We start from the raw sequence: 16,659 nt of genomic DNA, 5'->3' as shown, positions 1-16,659 counted from the left end.
ATGAACTACAGTAAAACCCCTGTTTTACGTTTTTCAAGGGAGCAAAAAAAAGTGTAAAACTGAGGAAAACTTTAAAGTGAGGAAATGAAAAATGTATGGACAAAATAAAATTTCACTAAAAAATAATTATTGTACAAGACTATACTAAATATACTGCAGAAAGATTGGAAGAACTGTCATGATTGAGGATTATTCATATTTACCAATGATATAATTAAAATATTTTGTATTTCTTCAAACAATACTGCAATGTGTTATTTTTTATTGAATTAAAAAAATACACGCATAAATAATTTTATCTACCTTAAAAACATGAAAATAAAAATTTGAATTTGCATAAAATGCATACAACGATTATTTCCCTAAGCCACAACATTTCAACCGTCATTAACATCGCGGACTGTTCCACACTTTTATGATAACTGTTTAAACTATCTCCTTTTCAAATAATATTTATACTGCCAATTTTTTAAACTTTCTGCATCATAATTTGTTGATGTAAAGACTTTATTCTTCCTTAACATGCGTCAACTACATGTCACTATTTAGTAAAATGACAAAATTACACTTAAACAAAATGGTTAATTACACTGCACCTTCTTTGAATTTAGTTTAAGACAATAATTTACACATTATTTTATTTACCTCGATTTTATTCTCCATTCACGCGGCGACACGCAGCTCGTCTTTTGACAGATCGAATGAGTTATAAAAAAAATTCGACGTAAAACCGGGTTTATGAAAAATGTAAAAAACGTTGATTGGGGGGGAAATTTAATGAGAATGTATGGAAAAAATGGGACCTAAATATTTCGATGTAAAAAGTGGGAAAACGTAAAATCGAGGAACGTAAAAATGAGGTTTTACTGTACTTTGAACGACGTCACGAGTTCGTATAAATCAACCGATGATAAGAGAGTTGTGAAAGGTTTTCGGTTTACTTATCGTCGACGGAATCATCGGCAGAACTAACCGAGAAGAAACGGAAGTGAACTTGAGACGTCACACACGGGTTGATTTCAGAAATACAAAACGTTGAAAAATCATAGCAGTGATAATACGATACATAGTTTTTTTATTTTTTTTATTTTGACTTAGTTTAATAGTTCATAAACAAATAAAAATAATTGAATAATCACAGAACTTCCTCAATTGAACTTACATTTTGCTCGAGTAATGGAAGTCGCTCGTAGGTTGAGATATTGAGTCCAAGTGTAAATCACATAGTCTGTGTGAATCGAGTGTAGATTGACACCTGTTCGAGTGTATAAATGGTTGCGAGGAGTTGCTTTTGAGTTTATGGGGAACATCCTCATTCAAGAAAGCCAATTGTTCCATTCTACTGTGGTTTCGGGTATTTCGACAGTGTTGGTCATCCCCCTGGTTCTTAGAAGCATTATTTTTGGTTCCCATCGTCCAACTCCTATTTGAGGCTTTAGAGGAATGATTTACAGCAGAAGCATCATTAAAATAATGATTTGTCTTCACTTCAGATTTTTCTTTATGACTCGTGTTATAGGAAGTTGTGGGTAGGTGTGAATATGATTTGGAGTTACTGAAAAATAATTTAATTAAAAATTATTGTACATTATTCAATGAAAAATTCTCTTAAAATAAATTTCGATCTATCGTAATATGAAGATTTTCAAAATCAGCTTACCGTAATTCGGTGGGATGAACATTAGGTATGTTTAAGTGAATGTTTGCTCCTATCCTGTTACCAGTGTGCCATCTTCTTACCAGATATTTCATTCTGAATACAGCTATGATAGACAGTGTTACACACCTAAAAATATACTATTTTTTAATCGAAATACACAGGGATCTACATTTCTATGCGGATGAATAGAATTAGTTTTTATAGTTCAACCTTTAGAACTGTGCATAAGACAGATGGTGTAAAATAAGACCATAATGATAGCCATGCATAAATGTACAAATAAAAACATATCTCACTTGAATCTATTGGTAGCAGGTGCATTGGTAGCATTTTTCCAGTGTTGCAAGAGGAAACCGGCATTAGCTACTCCCACGAGATACCTTTTCTGCCAGACGAGTGCTTTACGGTAACTATCTACTCTCATGTAGCGCCCGTAAAGAAAACGAACCTTAAATTAAAAGAGCATTAGTAAAAATAAAATTATTAGGTATAATTAATATAATTCCTTCAAAAATATATATATTATTTAAGTAATACCTGCTGATCAACCCCATCGGGGAGATTAATTAGTGACTGGGAATGTTTTGCTCCCATCTTTATTTGATTTTCGAGAAACTTTACTTTAGCTTGTAGTTCTCTTCTTTCTTGAGTTAATTCTCTGACTGTTTCTGACATCTGGATGTTTTCATTAATATTTCTTCTCAAAAGATTTTCCAACTCCTATAAAATGAAGAGCACAGTTGCATGGTTATAAATCCTTATGTTTGCTTGTTTACTAAGAAAATTTACATACATATTACTACAGCATAATTCAATGTCCTTAAAGTGGAAAAAAAGTATGTGTAAGAAAAATAATTTTAAATTCCATGTTACAAAATAATGTAAGCGCGAAAGATGCAAATAAGTTATGAGCAAAACAATTATACCTTCACAGTATCAAAAAATGATAATAAAATACTATTAAGCGAGCAAAAATAAAATCTTTAGATGATTTTTAAAAAAAAGTTAAAATTTAAATTATTTAAATTGGAAAATCACAAAAAGCATCAAATACTGATCATAAAGGAAAATCAATGGAGTTTTATATATATACGCTAACTGTAAACCAAAAACATATTTTACAAAACACATTATAATATTTTTATTTAGCTGTGTATTTAAAGAACTAATTTAATGAATGATACAGCTTAAAATAAAGTAAAACAAACTGTTTTCTAAACAAAGGCAGTATGCTATGAGAGAGGTTATAATAATGTTGTGTCATGCTGTTGTGTTTATTTGTTATCAATATGTTCTTTTCTTTTATACTGTGTATTTATTTGTGTAAGTGAATGTTAAAGTTTAAAATTTCCATTTAATCGTTGGCTTTAGCGTGCATTTTTAAAAAGAAAAGTAAGTAATATTATTAGTATGTAAGTAAGATCATGCTCGTACAGACAACAGCAAACATCATAAAAAAACTTTTTGCGTGTTACGTGAAGAAAACCAAAATTATTTTTTTCTGTAGCGGGTTAGTGATCTATTATTTATAAAACATACCATGCAAAGACAATATTAAATGATAAAGTTAGATTTATATCACACTTATTGAAAAGGCACTAAATTATATTGTATCAGCTGGAAAAAATATTTTGAGACATTTAATATTTTTTTCAGTTTAGCCCAGATAGACTTTACTCTCGTCGACAAAGGAAATGTAGTAAATTTGGAATACAATGAAATATGTTATTTTTACCAATAATGCTTCATAAGTTTCTGCATTCTCGAGTTTCCTTTGAGAGTCAATTATCTTGGCCAACTTCTTCTCTAAATTAGCATTATCATTTTTTTGTAAATGTAACATCTCACTCGAGTGAACAATTTGCAGATGAAGTTCATGATTTTTCTTTTGGAGATCTGATATTAACATTGTATAATCTTGATTTAACTCTACATGGATATTTGTTTTCTCTCTTTCGGATTTATTTTGAAAGTCTATCAATCGGGCTTTCTCGTTGTCCAATTGAGTTTTCAGTAACATCACTTCACTTTTTAAGGATTCGGATAACTCCACCTTCAAACAACAGTACAAAAATTGATACTAAATGGCTTAGTAAAAAGGTATTCTACAATATGTACTCAAAGACAAATAAATAAAAAGTTTTTAAAGGATAACTGAACACAAAGAGTATTTTATTATTTAACATAAAAAGGCAGGCAAAATGTATTAAAAGTAATGTTAATATTGTTAAAATTTAGTTAAGGTTAGTAGAAGGCAATCGCATTGTTCGTTATGTTATAACGTATTAAAAAATTGGATGCAATTAAAACAAACCTGGTCCTCCATTTGGTTCACTAGTCGGTCTGACTTTTCTTGATTCTGCTTAAAAATGCTTCTTGATTCATCGGATGTCACCTTTTCTCTACTTTTTAACTTTTCTATTTGTTTTTGTAATTGAGCTGTAAATGACTTTTCATTTTCAAGATCTGATAGCAAACGATTTTCAGATTGATTTGCTAATTCCAAGCGATCTTTCAGTATTCTTATAACATTTGAATCAGGACTCTATAACAAAAAATGTACAATACGTAATCAAATTACAACTTTGCATCCAAGTGTCTACAAAAAAACTCATTCAACACCTTTACTTAACCTACAAAAATAATGACCAAACATAATATATATATTTATATATAATATTTAAATATTGAAATTTGGATGAATATTGATAATTACATTATGTCTTTCTGATATGGGAGAAGTTTGTGCGTCTTTGAGAAATGCACCAGGTTTATTGTCCATATTTGATAAAATATTGTTTAATTGGAATTCTCGATCAGTCAACATCCTTTTTACATTGCCTAGTGCTAGCTTCAACTTTTCATTATCAGAAAGCAAATCTTCGAGATGTCTATCTCTTTCCAAACTTAGAACAGTGTTAGCCTCGTGCCTGTAAAAGAACCAAAAATTACATATTATTAAAAACACATTAACATGTATGATACAGAATTTTTTTAATATTTGGAAATATAATATTACAAACCGTTTGATGTTCTCTGTCAACTGAACAATAACTTGTCTCAGTTCTTCACATTCCTCTGACCTTTTGTCAAGTTTATCACGGAATTCTTCCACATTTCCCTCTTCATTTAATTGATTTTTAAGGATATTTAGATTTGCTCGAAGAGTCAGTCTTTCAGAGACCAATTCTTTTAACATTCGATCTTTATCAGTTTCATCATTTTTTAAGTAATCTATCTGCATTTTTAAATCTCCAATTTCCAATTTGGCTTGCTCAAGTTGTAATACCTGAGAAATATTTTCGGGCAGTTAAATAAAAAACAATAATAATCCACATATTCACACACAGAAATTCCGAATAAAAATGCATGGTTAAAAATACGTATTAGTACATACCTTTGAACTTAATTCTCTTCGTTTAGAAATCAAGTCATTCTGGAGAGTTTGTACCTTAAGCTTAATATTATCAAGTTTGCCTTGATATTTATACTCCATGTTATCTTCAATTCTTTCTGCAAGTAATTTTGTTCCTTCTAACCCACTGAGAAGCAGTTTATATTCTTCCAACTTAATGACTTCTTGATTGGTGGGGTCGGCAGGAAGTTCAGCCTGATTGTCATCCGTTGGAGGTTGAATAACATTCTCTAAATCAAGTTCAATACTGGAGATGACTTCCATGTATTTAGAGAGAGCTCCCTGCAAGTCAGTATTATGACGAGTCAAATGTTGAATTTCCTCCGACAACTTAGAAGTTTCGATGTTTGATTTCTGTTCTCCATACTGAATATCCTGATTTTGTTTTTGAAGCAATACTATGTCTGCATTTCTTTCAGCCAAGGTATTTGAGAGTTTTCTGTTTTTTTCTTCTTCATCTAATACTCTCTTTTGAAGATCATCGAGTCTATCCAAATTCTCATTGAGACTGTCAATTTGTAAATTCTTCTCCGCAATAGTTTGTTCTAATTTTTGTAACTCTACCAATTTTTTTTTCAAATTGTGGTTTTCCATCGAATCACTCTCAAACTTTTTACACCTTTCTTCAACTTGAGCTAATTTTTGTTCTGTAGATCTTTTCTCCTTGTAAATTTCAGAAATCATAGTTTCGCGTCTTAAAATATCATCTTTTAAAATGTTTATTTCTTTACTTTTTTCTTTGACTTCGGTTGATGCAGTATCCAGTTGTTCTTTTAAAATTTGTTCCCCTTTAGCGAAATTTTCTAACTGAATATTGAAATACTTTTTATCTTCTTGCATAGTTTCTAAACTATTTTGTAAAACACGCTCCAATTCCTCCATACCATTTTTCACTATGGGGAATTCAGACAACTGTTCTTCAGCCATCTTAAGTGCTGTCGCCTTATAGTTGAGCTCTTCTCGAAGGAGCCATATTTCTCTTTTGAGTTGTGTGAGAATATCGGGAAATAATTTCTGTTCAGTGTCAACGTCGATTCCGAGTTCTTTAAAAGATTTTGGCTGATGGGTCGGTCTATTGTTCATAAAATGTACATCAACATCCTTATAGAAATCAACATCATTTAAAGACAAGTTTGCTTTCTTAACCACACAACTTTCAATTTTATTTTGCTCTGAGAAGTTACATAATGAAAAATCTAATTTTTTTGGTTGAATGGTAACATTTTTGTCTCCCGATGCATCTTTGTTGGGAAACAATGAACAATTCTCGCTTAGCCCTTTGAAGTGTAACGAAGAAACAGTTTCATGTTTCCTCGGTGAAGTTAATGCACTCGCTTGATGTCGCTTAAGGTTGTCAGACAAATTGTTGGATTCTTTTTCCTCTTTAAGGATACTATGGAAGAGTGGCAAACTTTCATCTTTTTGCAGTATGAGACTAGGTTCTTTAAGAGAATGATTAGCGAAGCCGGATGATGATGCGGCGATAGCGGCAATTTTCCCACTTTCAGGAAGCGCAGTGGCATTCTGTTCCTTTATATTATCATTTGTGAAGGGATATTGTCCAGACACGATACTGTGAGGTCTGATATCTGCATTTCTCACTAGAAGATCTGGTTCATCGAATTCTGATATTGACAAAATATCACTTAATGTTCTGGCAGAAAGTTTTCCCTCAATATTGCAATCTTTATCTCTATCATCTTCAATGTGTAAACCTAGAAAAAATATTATTTTTATGTCCAGTCACCAGTCACACATAGAACATAAAAATTCAGTTACAATTAAATTTTTATGGACGGTGGCTCTATACATTTCGGTAACTTATATGGGGGCATCGGAGTTAAGAAATTATGATAATAATAAACTAATCTGATTTATAAAATTACTTTAATGGACATAAGCTATTGTGATACAAGTAAACGCAGTTTTTGCTACCATTCGTGTTTGCAATATAGTCATGAGGATGAATGACAATATCCGACAAAGGCCCTCCATATTTGCCAAACTCACAGTGAAAATAGTAGAGTTAAATTCAACTAAAATCACGATACACGAAACTGAAAATTTGAAAAGAATAATTCATTTATTGAGAAAAAACATAGCTTTTGTTGTACGAGTGAAACCAATAGAAAGACCCACGGTCTTTAAAACAGTTTAGAATATGTGGGGGAAGTATTTTGAGCCGTAGTAATTACTCCGCGATAATATTTATGTTTAATAAATGTTCTGAAATTTTTAATTATATATTTTTTCTTCTGATAATATTTAATCATAAAAACTCTTTAATAAAATATTAATGTAAATGGCAGAAATGCTTTAAATAAATCAATATAGCCAAACCTTTTCTGACATTTTAAAAAATGTGTAGTGTTCAGTGCTACCTTGTGGGTGCTTTACTAACTAGAATGTAATATGTGAAGTTGGCTTCGGTGTGCGGGAGCTAGTTTGTATTCTCGCTACCTAGCGGATGTTATACTAACTAAAATTGTAATGTGTGAAGTTAGCTTGGGCGTAGTTTGCTAGAATATACTGTCTGAAGTTATTGCGACCTTACCAGCTAGGTACTGTCCGGCGTTTGAAATTTGGTGTTAGAATCTTATCATTGTGCTTTTGCATTTACGTGACAATATTACTTCATTTCTAATAATTTTATATTTATTTTAATTGAATTAATTTTGAAAAATTTTGGTGAAAGAACATTGCACTTCACAAAGCAACTGTAAAATTAGCCGTCAAATCATCTTCTCCAATTTGTCATAATTTATTATTTTTTATTTATCATCACACAAAATAACATGATAAAATGATTAGGTTGGTATTTGCCACATTGTAGTGTTCACTTCATATTACACACTGCAAAAACACTACAATTCTCCAAGCATGCTTTGAATGCGGGCCGATAACAGTATTGAAACATATTTGTAGTGTTAACATATTAAAAAATGTGCATAGTGCTCACAAACCACTGCAGCCCTACAATTTAACACTACACACGGTATGACCTCATCGCTAATGGTATCATTAAAAATTGCTGTAATATTCATTGACATTTAGATTGTGACAAAACTGTTCCTTTTCACATTTTGTTTACTTTTAAGAATATTTTTGTTATCATATTTTTAAATTTTCTGCATTGTAATTCATTGAAATAAAGACAATATTCTTCCTAAATATATGTTAACTGTATGTCACAATTTACTTAAGTGTCGATAAAGCATTTTTCATTTCAAAACCGTACGAATACCAAAACTTCCAGTGGCTTTGGTAAGTTATTTTTCACGATTTATAACAATTTTTTTTTTCTTTTTTACTGTGTAAAGTATTTTGCATAGCAGTATGCTTTTTATTGTTCCTACATGTATACAAAAAAGGGGTTTATTTTTTAAATTATTACTTACTATGTTTTGTATTTTAAAATTAAATAAACAAATTAAACAAAATAAATAAATAAAAAAATTTAACCATTGATTCTTAAATTAAATCAGAAAAATAAATAAAAAATAAAAATTTTATACCCAATGAAATTTGTATTAATTTTTTGACTTACTCAACAAAGCCTGAATGTGTTTTTCTTTTTCAAATAACTGTTGTCGAAGAATAACAATATCGGCATTTTTATCCGCCACGAGAGACTCTTGTCTATTGTGAAGTGTTTCCACTTCCTTCAGAAGATCTCGACATTTTACTTTGTTTTCTTCTAACTCACGTCTCAGCCGCTGCACAATTTCTTTACTGGAATCTGAATAAAATACTGATTAAAAAAACAATTCATTAAAATAATAATATACGGGGATGTTGATTGGATAATTCTTTACCCGGGGTGGATTCGAGAGCTCGAAGTTGCATGTCCTTGGTGCGGAGACCCTCACGCAGCTGCTGACCTTCGGCTACTGCAGCATCTAGCTGCCTTCTCAAGCCTTCCGTGTTGTGGTAGCTCTGGGCTTCTACAGTGTGTCGTGTCTGTTCCAGTCGAGACTGCAGAGACGACATGCGAAAACTTTGCTCGCTCATTCTCTCCTGCAGTACGTCACGTTCCATTCGTAGCTCCTAAATAAACATTACATTAGTTGCAATTATTGTTTTATCAAGGCATACCTCTAAAAACAACATTTGGCAACTGGTGAATCACCTGAGCCACGTCTTTCAATTGAATGAGTTGCATTTCCAGGTCTCTAATGCGCTTCAGCGCAGCATCTTCTGCCTTTAGATGACGCTGTAGACCATCACCCAACTGGGAAACTTCCAGCACAGGCAGGCGTCCTCCACATACATTTACAGGAGATGATTCACTCTGAAACAATTACAGATTACAAGAGTCTTTTAGAAATTTTGATTCATTAACTATCGAGGCTTTCTATCGGTTTATGTAAACTTCAATTTATTCTGTGACATTCACAGCCGAGCACCTACGATTTTTTAGTATCTATATATACTGCCTTGATAAGCCTAAAAGTGGTAACTGAATTATTTTTATTGCTTTTGCAGTAGATAGTCGATAGCCTTACATATTTACTGAGCCAGCAAGTCATTTCTGCTTCTCAAGTATGAGAAATTCTCTAAAATTTTTTTTTTAAAAAACAGACCGGCAAAGCATAAAACAGTAAGCTCCTGTAAAATTTGTAATTCACCAGATCCGACTTTTAGGCTTAGCAGGGCAGTATAAATGTTTGGAAAAAAAAGCATATAATGTTAATAATAATTCTATAACACAATATGCAATTTTAATAATGTTGTTATCATTGACCCATAATAAGACAATGTATCAATATTACCTTGGATTGTTGCTTCTTATGATCTCTTATAGAAACATCTTCACTGGGAGAACTACAGCTTTGAGAGCAAACAGCTTCATGAAGATTTTCCAAGGCAGCAGTATGTTCCGCTAGGGTCTTTAGTAAAGTTTGGAGCTAAATAAAAAATATAATGTTATATTTTGAACTGTTTGTACATTTATATAATCAATATAAAAGAATAGAGCAATCCGCTACCAAGAAACTAACCTCAGAGCGCATTTGTTCAATTTGCATTTTTTCAGGATCCATTTCCCCTTCAGTGTTTCCACCTCGCTTCTTACTATTTGCTGTTAAAAGACTTTCTGTAATTCTTCGTTCAATTTCATTTCGAGAAGCGACCAACTCTGATGTTAAGTCCTCAATCTTCTGTTCTCTTTCTTCAGCTAGAAGCCTATAAAGTTCCAAATCTTTTAGGACTTCTATTTCTTGAGATGTTTTGGTTTCCATTTGGGATTCTAAAGTCCCGATAATATCTTGAAGCAAACCAATTTTCTCTTCGGAGGAAATTAATTCTGACTGCTTTATGGTGATCTCCGACTGCAACTCCACTATTCTATTTGTCATATCTTTAATCTGAGATTCTAGTTGTTCAACCTAAAATTTCATCATATTGAATTATAATTGATATTATGACAGTAACGATACTGTATCAAAATTTGAGTATGTCCAAATGTTTGTAGACAAGACTGGATTATAAAGGTTTCCGCTCTTTTACCTCACAAAAGTCAACAGATGGAAGAGTTGAGGAAATGTGTAAGTTCAAACATAGGCAGAATGGTGAATGTTACACAGTGTGTAAAGTAGTCATTTTAACCAGCCAACGACAAGGTCATAAGAACTGTAAATACCTAGACTTCCATATTCTTTTATCAAAAATATTTTCCCTCTCTGTTGCAATAAATTTAAATCTTAATAGCTCAAGTAATTTTTCTCAAGCCTGGGTGTTCTGTGATGAAATTCACCACTGTAATTGGGGTTCCTGCCCTGTTGTGGTGAAATTTTTTTTTTTTTCTAAATCCACCCTTATTATATATTATTTCCAAAACTTAAAATTACACTAAAAATGAGCACTGACAACTTTAAAAAAAATAAAAAAATGTGTTAATTGATATTAATAATTAAATCAAATGTGGCATTTATATTATCTAAGGGTTTAGTAGTGCATTCATTATTGTCTCCATCAGGACAATCAATAAACCAACATACAAATATTGTTACATACATATCGAGGGTTTACTGCGAAAACCGACAAAATGTCAATTTTACGAAAAATGAACTAATGACACAGCTATGCATAATTTTTCGTGCTCTATTAACTGGTAAAACTGGCTAACCGCTATGTCAACTATCACAGGAGTTGATTAATTGTAAAACATTATAAATGAAGCAAATATACCAATACTAGACCGATAAAATAGCTTAAATACCTTTACTACATATATTTTTAGTAATGTTGGCTTGAAAAAAGATATAAGCATTCATAACTTGTTTTTCTTTTAGATTTATGTAATGAAATGTTCTTTAGATATTCATGAAAAATGTGCTAAAAGCATTTAAAGGGAATTACTAAACAATTGTTTTCACTACGCTACTATAGAAACAGTTCTGTGAGAACCGTTTTTATTGCAATAATCGTAAATGCTTCACCAAAAATTAGAATTTTTACATTCATTGCTAACATCCAAAACCGATTAAACGACTCTTAGTTGGTTTACGCAGTATAATTTAATCATCTTGACGGTCATGTGACTATTGCAAGAAAAGGATAAGCGATGCAAAGTTGCACTTTCATTCAGTTCAGTTCAGTTTGCCTTTGAAATTTGCTTTGAGTGTGTGTCAGTAACGTGCCTTTGTAGTATTTTGGCGTGATCTTTAAGTGTTTTCTTTTACAATTGGATGCACTGTGACGGAGTTTAGTGAAAGTGAACTCGCGGGGAAAAAAACTACAGTCCTGACAATATTTAAGAGACCCAGTTTCAGTTTAATAGAAAAATGAACACAGAATTTCATCCACCGATTCACGGTAAAATATTGTTTTTTTGAGACTGTGTGTTCTGTGTAGGAAGAGCTTAGGTATGGTTATTGAACTATTAAAAGGGTGGCGAAAACCTGATCCTATCAATTGGGACTGTAATGTGGCTAAAAAAAGAAGAGCAGATGGTTTGCCTTATAAAATCAGAGCAAAAGTCAGACCAGCTAAGGTTTTTAAAGATATAAATTAATCCACGTGTCAATTTAGGTGTTCTTAAATCTTTTCTACTACGATAAGATAAGATTAGCAGATTCTTTTGGAATTCAGACTTCAAGAACAGGAAGAATTTTATTTTAGCCAACGTTACTATTCAACCGCCAAAACGAATCTTGACTGTATGTAAACGACCTGCACAAAATCAATATTCAAAGAAATGTTTCTTTTCTAAACAAGACGAAAAGAAACGAGTTTGTCATTTTTTTTTTGCAAGATTTGAGTGTTTCGCCAGCTGAAACAGCTGATGCAATTAAGAAATGGAATAAAGTGAACTTATTCGATGCAACTAACTAAAGTGGAGCACACGACCCTGCCAATAAAACTAAGCCAGAAATTATTAAAGGAGTAAGAAAACACATTGAATCATATCCTTTTATGGATGCCCATTATTGTAGAAAAGAGTAGATACTTAGAAAAAATCTTAATGTTCGGAAGATGCATTTAATGTACAAATATGAATGTTTGAAAAATGGTTCAGAACCTGCATCTGAGATAACCTAACGGAGAATATTTGCAAACGAATACAATCTGAGCTTCTTTGTACCTAGGAAGGACCAATGCTTAAGAGTTGATGGAAGGAAAGTTACCAGAGATCCATACAAGGTAAAAGAATTTAAGTATGATAATTTTTTTGACTTAAAACATCTTGCTAACTTGACAAGGGACAAAAAGTTCAGTGAATGAAGATTAAGCATTTAAAGTGTGTGAAAGGAGAAGACAGAAAAATATTCTTCAATTATAACATGAGCGATAATTTCAACATAATACAAGTCGGAGAATATCCATCGATTTTTAAATCCGATGGTGCTGTCATTCGTCATTCAATGAGAAGGAAGAAAAGTCGCGCTGAAACAAATACACCTGTCATTCCTGTCAACCATCAGTTGCCGGACCAACTACAACGCCTCTATCAAGAGCCGCTGAAAATAAGCGAAGCTTAAGAAGAAGGATCTCATGATCTTATGTTTAGAAAAGGAATTATGCCAGAGGAGCTACACGGCTGGTTCGAAAACTTAAAAACAGATAAGGGAGTTAGAGCCAGATTACCTGACCCAGCAAATGATGAATCCACAAGTGTGAATGATGAATAATAAATAATCGTCAAAGCTAATTAAAATGTTATTTACAGTAACAAATAAATAATATAATTAGCATTTAACTGTTTTTCATTTTATAGCACCCAGTTCTCTATAGTTAAATACAGTAATAGGCAAAACCTGCTAGATTTTTTTGTTGATGGATAAATCATTAGGTTTACTCATTTAGCATCACACTAACAAAAACTGCAGTTATTTATCATCAATTATGTAAAAAAAAATATAAATCATCTCAAACATGAATAGTTTCCCTAAAACAGCATTTTAAAAGTTAACAGGTAAAACATGCTAGTTGCGCGACCTCACTCACAAATTCCTAATTATCAAGAATTCTGTCTCATAATATTTCCTGAAACTAAACAAAACTTAATCATAATTGATGTATCTTTATTTATAAGAAATCACTAACCAGAGTAATTGGTGTATTAGCGAGTTAATTGGGCACAAACTTTAGAAATTTAATATCTCAAAAATAATGTCACTGCATTTAACTGGTTTTCGCAGCAAACCCTCGATATACCCTGTATATGAATTATTTTCCAATATGGTACATTTTTGTATTTGGTTACATGTCGGATAGAGAAAGAAATGAGTGCAAATGAATATTACATATTATTTAGTAAATTATAAAGATATTAGAAATCAAGAAACATATTACGTTTCTCACTAGCTTTAAATGCCCTGCATATAAAATATTAAAAATTCACCTCTTTGGAAATTCTGTTATACTGTTGATTCTTCAGCAATAATTTAGAGTTTTCATCTTTTAACTGTTTAAGTTCTTGTTGAAACTCGTCTCGCTCATGCTCCCTTTCTGTGGCTTGCTCCTCTATAAACTGTCTAGTCGAACGCAACTGCTTATTTGCCGCCTCCAACTAGTCATTAGGTCATCGTTATTAGTACTCTCACAACAAAAACCACATATTACGAGGGAAGTAACAATCATAGATATAGATAATTGCAATGTGAAGTTTTAAAGTTAACTCTAGAACTTAATCTCAGTCTTTATTAAATAAAAAAATATTATTTTACAGAGCAAGTTATAAATCAACAACACAATTATCTAAATGAGAATCCATTCAAAATCAAAATAAAGACTTCTGATTATATTTGTTAATATTTGCCATGCTATGTGACACATGTCAAATGTTGTCGGACGAATTTTCATAAATTTTGAGACAAATTCAAAAATGGAAAAAAAATTCGAACCATAGAGACAAGTATTAGTGGTTACAAATTGGACTGTACAAGGACTTAATTTATGGTAAAGGTTTGTCAAATCTCGTCAACTTTACCTGCATCTGCATATCCTCGCGTTCCGTTGTAGCCGCTTGTAATTCTGCTGCCAGCCGTGCGGGTGGAGTCACATTGCCGTACCTGAAATATAAAATAAAAATTAGGAGAATGTATGACCCATTAGGAATAGAGACTTCAACTTCAATGTGCATATGCGAATAGTGCGATGCTATATCTTTTCAGTACATCTCTACAGAGTTGAAATCTGGACCTTACTCAAGATACTACAAAAAGAATTGAAGCATTTAAAACGTAGTGCTATAGAAAAATTATTAAAATATCATGGGTAGATAGAATTTGAAACGAAGAAGTATTGAGACGTGAAAAAGGGAAGAGAAATAGTCAATACAATTAAGAAAAGAAAGCTAGAGTACTCTGGACATTTTATGCGGGGAGAGAAGTGCGAAATAGTCCGTATCATATTGCAATGAAAAGTTGAAGGAAAATGCAGTGAAGGAGTGATTCCACTGTAGCTCCATATCCTTGAGCGGCTGCAGACAAAGTAAAAATTGCCATGATGATAGTCAAGCTCCACCATGGGGAGACACCATCAGAAGAAGAAGAATTCGGAGAATCACAAATACATAAAAAATGGTTTGATAATTATTAACTTTCAATTTCAGTAATGATAATAAATAACTAACCTTTCAGAAATAATTTCCCGGTGCATCGGATGTTCCGTTGCCAGTTCGGTAATTTTTTCAAAGGCTTCCTGCAACTGTCCCCGTAGTGTTTCTTCTTGGTACCTACTCTGAGAAAGAGATTCCTCCAAATCCTTTAAAGTTTCAATTTTAAAATAAAATATTAAATTGACAGTCTTTGTAACTTATAAAAACATAATGGTCAATAATAGTTTTGAAAAAAAGCATTCTCAAATAATATTATAATATTACGATCAAAGCGGGATTGTAATTCATACATAAAAACACTCTTTATAATTTTCGTTATCACAAGGATGGAGGCCATAACTCCAATTAGAGGTTAAGTTTCTTTCACTTTTAAACATGAAAAACAATTAAGTAGGTAAACTATCAAACAATCAATATTTAGACTTAAAAGAACATTTTAAAATATAATTAGTATTTATGATCAGTAATAAGCCATGTATAATCATTATTATTTATTTGTTTAAAACTTACCCTTCTGATTGTTTCAGACTTCTCATATTTATTTTGAAGCTCATTGTGTTCCTCCTGTAACAGCTCGTTGGTATTTGCAAAGTCTTTAGTTGGCATTTGCTCATCTACAAAATCAATTATAAATTGTGGCATTTTGCAGGACTAAACAATCAAACAAAATAACTACATATTTTAAATCAATTTCACTTATTTAGATTTTATTTCACTTCTCTGTACTCACTAAACCCAAACACAACCATAAAAACCATACATATAATTACTTGCATATTAAGCAGAAGCAACCTATTTGAAGTTTTATTGAAACTAAAAATATCACTTGTAACAATAATTTTGTACAAAGTTTGTAGTTGTAGCTGTTATATTGATTAATTATATTATTCAATCAATTTTGTACAGATTATGTAGTTAGAAATAATATGTCAGAATTGAAAAATGTATTCTTTACTGTTGAGCAAAAATAATGTTTATAATAAATAACTATTAAATGACATAATATAATATGTAGTTCTGAATGTGAAAATCATACATTCAATCTAGCAAAACATACTAGAACTTACATGTTTAATCATGAATTATTTGTAGTGCAAGAGGTATAACAGCAACCTATTTTTTATTTTTATTTATTTAATATAATAAAAAGTTACAACATGTTAACAAAAGGAAATACATAATAAAGCAAATGTACAGAAACAAAAAACGAAACGAAATACCACACCAAAAAAGAAGCCACCTCTTGTGCTTGCTGTGGGATTACAATATTAATAATTTATGTACAAAATACACATATATTTCAAAAAATAAATGAAGGTATATAAAACATTTTTTTATAAATAAGTGCTTATACATATGCATGCAAATATGCATACATACGCATGTATAAATATCCACACATATACACGCAAACTCACTCACACGCACATACACTTTTACCCACATACATACTATAACATGGTGAAGAAAATTATAGGTTACAAGGTTTTCAAGTTACTGAACAAAAGAACTTCAAGCACT

The 16,659-nt window shown here is 31.6% G+C and overlaps 1 protein-coding gene and 1 long non-coding RNA gene across 7 annotated transcripts in view; one reads left to right on the top strand and one right to left on the bottom strand.

The window, feature by feature from the left end:
• The window catches only part of Plp (Pericentrin-like protein), a 55,266-nt gene that overhangs the window by 2,862 nt on the left and 35,745 nt on the right, over nt 1–16,659 (bottom strand). For 3 of the 6 annotated variants that reach the window (XM_088230638.1, XM_088230641.1, XM_088230642.1), the window contains 18 exons: nt 15,649–15,752; nt 15,154–15,284; nt 14,509–14,590; nt 13,921–14,088; nt 10,076–10,462; nt 9,848–9,982; nt 9,205–9,366; nt 8,891–9,122; nt 8,623–8,814; nt 5,058–6,790; nt 4,684–4,949; nt 4,377–4,590; nt 3,975–4,205; nt 3,396–3,713; nt 2,198–2,380; nt 1,957–2,108; nt 1,661–1,786; nt 1,163–1,555 (listed from right to left, as the gene is read on the bottom strand). In XM_088230638.1, coding sequence (XP_088086764.1) covers nt 1,163–1,555; nt 1,661–1,786; nt 1,957–2,108; nt 2,198–2,380; nt 3,396–3,713; nt 3,975–4,205; nt 4,377–4,590; nt 4,684–4,949; nt 5,058–6,790; nt 8,623–8,814; nt 8,891–9,122; nt 9,205–9,366; nt 9,848–9,982; nt 10,076–10,462; nt 13,921–14,088; nt 14,509–14,590; nt 15,154–15,284; nt 15,649–15,752 — 5,209 coding nt within the window. The remainder of the gene's footprint in view (nt 1–1,162; nt 1,556–1,660; nt 1,787–1,956; nt 2,109–2,197; nt 2,381–3,395; nt 3,714–3,974; nt 4,206–4,376; nt 4,591–4,683; nt 4,950–5,057; nt 6,791–8,622; nt 8,815–8,890; nt 9,123–9,204; nt 9,367–9,847; nt 9,983–10,075; nt 10,463–13,920; nt 14,089–14,508; nt 14,591–15,153; nt 15,285–15,648; nt 15,753–16,659) is intronic. The other 3 variants (XM_088230639.1, XM_088230643.1, XM_088230640.1) reach the window with 2 other exon arrangements.
• On the top strand, nt 10,462–13,995 carry LOC148278954 (uncharacterized). The gene is made up of 2 exons (XR_015823016.1): nt 10,462–12,787; nt 12,828–13,995. It is a non-coding gene; the product is annotated as an uncharacterized LOC148278954 (long non-coding RNA).

Source organism: Micrasema longulum, unplaced genomic scaffold (assembly GCF_059751315.1).
Source record: "Micrasema longulum isolate JH-2025_06_02 unplaced genomic scaffold, ASM5975131v1 h1tg000802l, whole genome shotgun sequence".
In the NCBI taxonomy this organism is placed as follows: domain Eukaryota; kingdom Metazoa; phylum Arthropoda; class Insecta; order Trichoptera; family Brachycentridae; genus Micrasema; species Micrasema longulum.
This window is presented reverse-complemented; position numbering and strand designations above follow the sequence as displayed.